We start from the raw sequence: 7,408 nt of genomic DNA, 5'->3' as shown, positions 1-7,408 counted from the left end.
TGGTATTTTTGCATCCCCTCGCCATCAAAAGGAGGTTTATCGAAACGAAGGGTGGGTAATGTGCTGTCTCCATCTCTCAGCTGGTCCTACATCTGGTCCAATGAGTCATTGTTTACTCCCTGCAGGAAAATTGGGCTTAACTTCCCATCTATCTTGTAAGAGTACATATCACCACTTTCTGTTCCAAAAATTGCAATTCTTCTGAGTAATGTGGTTGTGAAAGGACTGACGCTCTTTTGCATAAGCGTAGACATTTATCAGGCCGAACACAATCAACCCAGACTTTCATTACACTTTCACAGGTCAGCCTAACGCTTATTTGTTCCGTTTTTTTTTTTTTGGCAAAACTTTTACACTTTTCTCTGAAATTTTCTCTGAAGTCCTTTCTAGTTTAAAGTTATAATACTTTATGTCTAAAACGTAATTATGTGAAGCTTTTATTATCTTTTTTTTATTATTATTCTAGATGCCTGAGATTGAATTCAACTAGAAATACAAAAAGGCAGATTTTCTCTTTTATATACTGTAAACAGCCATAACTATATATTAGTAACAGTGGTATGTGATAAATGTAACAGTAAATGGAAAAAGCTCCATAATGAAAATAATTACATTTTATGTGTGCATAATAATGTTAGTCAATACAAAACATCCTCAAACAAATATATTTTTAGATGATGACTGCATGTACGCACAGAAAGACAAGATGATAATGAAGACACATCATTTAAACTCTCCAAAGATGATCCATTCGCAAGAGTATTACTGTCATTGTTCATATTGTTGAATTATATACAGAAAATACAAAGTTTGTTTTTAAATCTGCCTCTTATCTACTTGAATGCATTTAAAAATATATATTACTACTAAAACAGGACAAACATAATTAACAATAATTAAAAAAAAATAACAATAAAAAGAAGGAAAAGGAGAAATAAGTGTTCAAAATAATGTGTGACTAGATTTTAAATGATTTAATCTCAAAATAAATCAATAAATGTATTAACATTTTATTAAATATATAAATAATAGTATGTAAATAGAACTATGACCCTAAAACCAAAAGCTTTTTTTTTTTTTTTATGTACATAACTCACTCAGACTCAGTTATTGTGCATTACAATTATTCCCACTCTCCCATACCCTACTAAACCAGCAGAACGTCTTTATTTCTCCTCTGAATATGTATTAATAACAACAGGGCACATAACGGCAACCTTTTAATTCACCACTGACTTTCAAACATCACCTCAGAGAGCAATCAATGAAATATGCAGTCCTGTTGACTTCACTAAACCAAAAACATCTTCAGGCTGTCTTGTTGTATCACATGTCTGCAATGGCAACATTATAAAAGCGTGAAATTTACATCACAAAATAGTGGTGGTATTACAAACCAATACTGGCCTTGAGATAAAGGAGAAGTTCAGCCAACTCCGCATGACTGGAGTCTCAGACCTGCTGTTTAACAGCCTCCGGTCAAGGGAACAACCATAGGGCTCAATTTCAAATTCAAGCACTGTTTGTAGGAGGCTCTGTTAACCAGACAGTCAAGAAAACAATAATGCAAACTGGCTCAAGTATGTCATCATTTTAGGTCTTAAAGGGATTCTGGTGCTCTTCCTGTTATACACAGTGTTGGTGCCTCAAACAGTAATGCATGGAATTACATATTCATACAAATGTTAGGATGAAAAACTAATGCAAGTGTAGAATAATAATCACTTAAAATATCACTTTATCATGTTTTTTTATTATTATTTTTATTATTATTATCCAGTTGTTAGATGGTGTAAATGCACACCACATTCATATTTTCCCAGACCTGAATTTTTATTTGACCGGTATGACTGACATTTCACAGTGTTATTGGCAGATTTCCATGCATCCCAAAATATTGCAAATAAACTGTAAAAGACTAAAATTAATAACTATGGCAGTTTTGATCATCATGCATCATCATTTAATTACATATAATACTAAAAAAATGTGCAGTGTGATTGCCAGTGTGTTGCTATGATGTTCTGAATGATTTGAGCACTTGTAATGTGGTTGCTAGGAGTTAGCTTACTGACCCCAGTCAAAAGCCTCCTCTCTCATGACTTGTGTCCTTCCGTCAGTGTAGGTTTTACAGAATGCTTAACTTGGCAAGAACAACTAATAATAACAATAAACGGAAACAGAGGTATAAAAAGTTGATTTTAATGGAGTATAGAGGACTGACAACTCAGTCTAAACAAAAGAAAGCATCAAGACATTGTTTGCACACTGCACACACACCTTCAATGGTGACCAAAGATTCATTGCAAACAAAAAATGTAGTGCAACAAAACTTCGGCAGCATGTGACAATGGAAACGTGATGTAATGATCAAAAAGTTTTGGCACATTGAACAAAGTATGAAAAAGAATGACTGATGTATCAAACACATCATCAGACCATTTGCTTTATGTCTTTTTTTTTTTTGTATGAAGACATACTATTTGAATATAGCATTGAGAAATATTGAAAACTTGCACGATGAATCATTTGTCCCTCATCCTTCACACTGTTAAACTTTCAGTGTATTGCTAGAATGTACCTCCTCTGAACAGGTGATGAACAGTATTTGTGGCCCTTGATTAATCGTGCGTATGTTTTGACTCTTTCATATGCAAGTCTTTTCAATTTGCAATGTCAAAACATTACAATTATTCCAAAAACAATCAATAACTAAAAGAAAGCTGATCAGCTGATCATATTCAAGGCATTGGTAACCCCACCAGGCCTGCACTTCTTAATGTTACTTTTTGCCATATTATGTTCATTCGAACATAAAATAGCAGGAAGAAGCTCTTGCACACATTTAACAAAACTTACATTAGAGTTTATCATCTTCCAACAATTGTGATTCATTCATTAAACTGTCAAAACGAGGCAGGTTCTGATCGGTGTAGTGAAGACAAACGTAGATCATATGAAAACAGACAAACAACAACGAGTGTTCAAGTAGATATTCCTGCTTTAGCTTCACATTCTTGTTGTTAGATGATTGACCAGTGTCATTTTTATTACGGTATATATACAATCATATCTGGCCAACATCAAGCTGAACAGGTGGTTTTAACCAATGTTTAATCTGTCGTTTTATATCCCAAGGCCAAAATGAACTAGCATCACATAAAACCTGTAGTACAAATGTCTGACAAAAAGTGAATGAAATACAATGCTATAGCATGTGATATTGATATCTATATAAGTTCTGACAGATTCTCATCATCATAACAGATCTTTTGTGAGCCGCTCTCCACAGCAGAGGAATATTCTGACACAAGTCAAGACCCCTGCACTCTTAAACACTACAAAAATATTTGTGCAGATGTCAAGGACAGTTGGTGCCACACAAAAAACAAGTGATCATTTGAAAAGAAACCCAAACAATGGTAAAATCCCCAATGGATTGTGGGATTTTTTTTTTTAATGCCCGGGCGACCATTGCACACTGCATTTCAAAGATTGCACACGCACATTATTATGGCATAGTATCCAACACAACATTCATCAGGCACACTGTGCAATATCGAAGACGATGGTTTGAAGACAAATTACTCTTCATGTTTTTAGACAGTGATTCGCTTGAAGTCCATGAGCTCAAACTGGACAGTCTGGACAGCAGGACTGTTTGTAAGTTGCAGAGGAAACCCAGCAGCACATGGTTTCACTTCCTGCCTGCACTTTAGGTGAAGCAATTTAAGCAAAAAGTTTGAACTGGTAAATATTTGGTTTCCTCCAAACACCTGGTTCGGAGTGCCAGGTCAAAAATAAACCTTCACAGTGAGCGTATTATCACACATGGACATTAATGCACAAGTTGTGCAGCTCTATGGAAAGAAAGCACTTTCGTTTGTTTTCAAGTTTTCTCTGTGAGGCTGAATGGCGTCAAACATTCCCATGTCTCTCAATTAGCATGATGGGAACACAAAAGATGAAGAAGCAGGCTAACTCCCTACTGATGTACCTATATGATGCATCAGTGAGTAGGATGGGGATTCAAGGCTTTTTGCAGGCAGTTTCTTTGGCTTTCCCGTTGGTGCTGGACTTGAGTTGGGTCATCTCCACATCAGTCATGGCATCCGATGGCAAACTGCTACGCATGCGCTCAATGGTCTTTTGGTAGGAAGCTTTCTCTTGTTCCAGAGAACGGATCAGGTGCTTCATTTTGCTCTCGCGTGAAAGGAAGCTCTCTACGCTGCTCTCCAACGTCTGAATCTTCAAACGAGCCGACTGTTAATAAGAAAGCCAAACATGAGAATGAATCTTGTGCAGTAACTATGCACAATTTTTAATGTAACCATATACACTACTGTTGAGGTAGCTTGGGGTTGGTAAAAATGTTTTTTGAAAGAAATCTTGATCCATTTATCAGATTAAAATACATTTAAAACATTTTTTGAAATATTATTACAATTTAAAATAAATGTTTTTTTTTTTTTTTTTTTATATATATTTTGAAATGTAATTCAGTAACACTATGGCTGATATTATTTATATACTTACATTCATGGTATGAAAATTAAAAAAAGAATTTGGTGACACTGTAGACCATATTAAATACATCACACCTTTAAAAACAATAATAATAATTTGGTCATTTCATATGAAAATCTTGATATTCAAAAACTGTTCACAGGTACATGTGCCAACTGGGAATTCCAAATTCCTGTGAATAGAAAAATGAAAAATTCTGGCAAAAATAACAAAAATAGTTAGTTTTGCTTATTTTAAGCAACAGGTTGTTTTCAGGAACAACTATGAGGGGGATATAAGCAAGTTGTGACGTTACATGCTTACACTAATGAAGTTTCAAGGATAATTAATTCCCCCACGTTCATAAAATCGTACGGTTGAATGTAAAACACTGAACCAAAATTCCTTTTTTATATTCTTTGGTAGTAAACTGAGAGTTGCATCTGTAAAGATCTTAGGTTTCAAGCTGTTTGTCTTTTGTTCTGTGCTTCCACACACTGGCAATAAAGGAACAAAACCCTCGCCTGCTTTTCAAACCACTACTTGTGTTCTGCTTTAATATTGTAGTACATCTACCTGCAGTTTCTCTAGTAAGTCCATGTTCTGTTTCTTGAGCTGGGCATTAGCTTTCTCCAGTTTATCTAGCCTATCGGAGTCCTCTAAAGGTGGAGGAGCATCTGCCAGCTCATCCTGCAGGACGTGGTACTCCACTTCATACGCATGCAGCTGCTTCGAGATGTCCATCTCAATTGCCTGCAAACCACATTTCATACAGATATATTATTTTTAAAGAAAATGGCACATTCATTAAAATGAAATGCTATCTGAGACTCACACACATACCTTTATATAAAATAAATCCAAATATAAACATAAACTGTCAAATAAAAATTCTAGACAATGAATTTTCTTTTCAACCAAACAGTCTGTTGATTTTTGAAAAGCAAGTAGCACCACCTAGCGGTTAAATAGAGTGCATTCTAGAGTATTGCATGCAGCATATGAAACACTGAGTGGTGTCTACTATAAAAAAAATTCACACGTGAAGCAATATTCAGTATACATAAAAAAATTTTTCAAATAGTTGTAACATGATCTCTTTTTGCCATATGCTTACTTTACAGAATAGTATCCAGTTTGCATCTCAAAAACAAACAATATTTTACATTTAAGGGTGTTAAAAATCATGGCTGATCAGTGTAAAAATAAAACTTAAAAAAAGTATTTTAAGTAACTGAAAAAACAGCTGAAGGTAATACAATATAAATACTAGATAATTTTATAAGATAATAACTAGAAAATTTTAAATGTTTATATGTAAATGTAAATACATTTAAGCTATAAGTACTAAAAGTGAACTAAGAAAAAATATTAAAATGACATTACTAAAATATTACTTTATTAAAATTACTGAAGCTATCTATAACAAACTAAAATTGCTAAAAATAAAACTGAAATATTAAATACTGTAATAGTATATAAATTATGCTAAAATAACACATATTATTTATATACTTGCATTCATTGTATGAATATTTATAGAGATGGTTCACTGTTTTTTTCTAGGCTGGATTGTGTTTATGGGGTGCAGTCTGACATGTATTAACGCTTCATTAAAAAAAAAAAAAAAACATTATTATATAGACATTATTTTTCACATAATTTACCTTTATTCCACACTGTTCTGTCCCTTCTCTAAGAAACACTCTGATCATTTCCTGCATTTTTGAAGGCCCTGCCTCAGAAATAGGTGATGGGCTGTGATTGGTTAGCTACCCCAGGGTGTTATGATTGGCTAAACCACCTCTAAACGTCCCGCCCCTCACCTCAGCGGCATGTGCTCCGGTTAAATTGAAAACAACGGCGTCATTAATATCGCTTATCAGTTTGAGCAGAATGAGAAGCAGAGGATATTATTGAAGAGGATCGTGCAGAACCTGTGCAAGCAGGGCTTTTAAATGGTAGGCCTATGTTTTTTGTTTGTTGTTGTCTCATATTTTTACATTACACTGTTATTTGTAAATGCTACTACTTATGTTAGCTTTTAGCTGAGCTAAATTAGGGAGGGAGGGAGAGAGAGAGAGAGAGAGAGAGAGAGATGCAGAGCAGGGGGGCGTGAGGAACAGGGATTTTGAAACTTGTGAATCCATTAGAATCATTAGAAGACAGAATCAAGATTCATAAAGGAATAGATTTTTACATGCACCTCTAGTTTTCTCTTTCTCTTTTTTAAAGCAACGCAGCATGGCCCCAACCCCCTTTCCTGTCTTTTCCCCGTTTGTTACATCACAAACCCGGGAAGTAACTCATTGTAGTCCCTACAAGTCGTTTTTGTAGGCATTAAACTGCCAGAATTTTAAAAGACATATCCCCATTTGCATTGATCTTTCAGCTTCATAACTTTGCAGATATTGTTTATGCTTAAACAGCAACATTACAAACTAACCAACGTTAAAAAGGTGAAATCGCAATCAACCACCCCTTTAAAAAAATTTATTTGGACATTTCATATGAAAATCTTGATATTCAAAAAATGTCCACGGTTATGTGCCAGCTGCCAGAGTAACATGAGTTTTTAAATTTAAAAAAAGTGTCTCTTTTTTTGGAAGAAATAAATCATTAACACAACCCCGCAGACATTTAGCAGGAAATGTTTCCATTTTAAATGTACCTGAGTGATCATCTCTTCCATTTGGCTATGAGTGAGGGTGGGGATGGTGGATTTAAGGTAGTCCACAATACTTTCAAAGCAGTCACACTCCAGTATCTCTCCCTCGTGGCTGCTCAGCAAACACAGGGCCACCTTAAAAATCACCTCCGTGCCTTGGACAAACAGGAGGTCTGCCACACAGCACACATACATGCACAAGAGTCAAAGGCTATGCATTGGCTACAATACTTG

At 34.9% G+C, this 7,408-nt stretch overlaps 1 protein-coding gene across 11 annotated transcripts in view; it reads right to left on the bottom strand.

The window, feature by feature from the left end:
• Positions 1 to 2,186: 2,186 nt before the first annotated feature.
• Positions 2,187 to 7,408, bottom strand: part of LOC113108655 (TBC1 domain family member 4-like) — a 29,844-nt gene continuing 24,622 nt past the window's right edge. For all 11 annotated transcript variants that reach the window (XM_026271913.1, XM_026271909.1, XM_026271906.1 and 8 more), the window contains 3 exons: positions 7,178 to 7,347; positions 5,083 to 5,259; positions 2,187 to 4,263 (listed from right to left, as the gene is read on the bottom strand). In XM_026271913.1, the coding sequence (XP_026127698.1) occupies positions 4,030 to 4,263; positions 5,083 to 5,259; positions 7,178 to 7,347 (581 nt within the window). In that variant the 3' untranslated portion in view covers positions 2,187 to 4,029. The remainder of the gene's footprint in view (positions 4,264 to 5,082; positions 5,260 to 7,177; positions 7,348 to 7,408) is intronic.

The sequence above is a fragment of the Carassius auratus genome, chromosome 9, assembly GCF_003368295.1.
Source record: "Carassius auratus strain Wakin chromosome 9, ASM336829v1, whole genome shotgun sequence".
Taxonomy (NCBI): Eukaryota; Metazoa; Chordata; class Actinopteri; order Cypriniformes; family Cyprinidae; genus Carassius; species Carassius auratus.
Note: the sequence above shows the minus strand (reverse complement) of the source record. Positions and strands in the feature narration are given on the sequence as shown.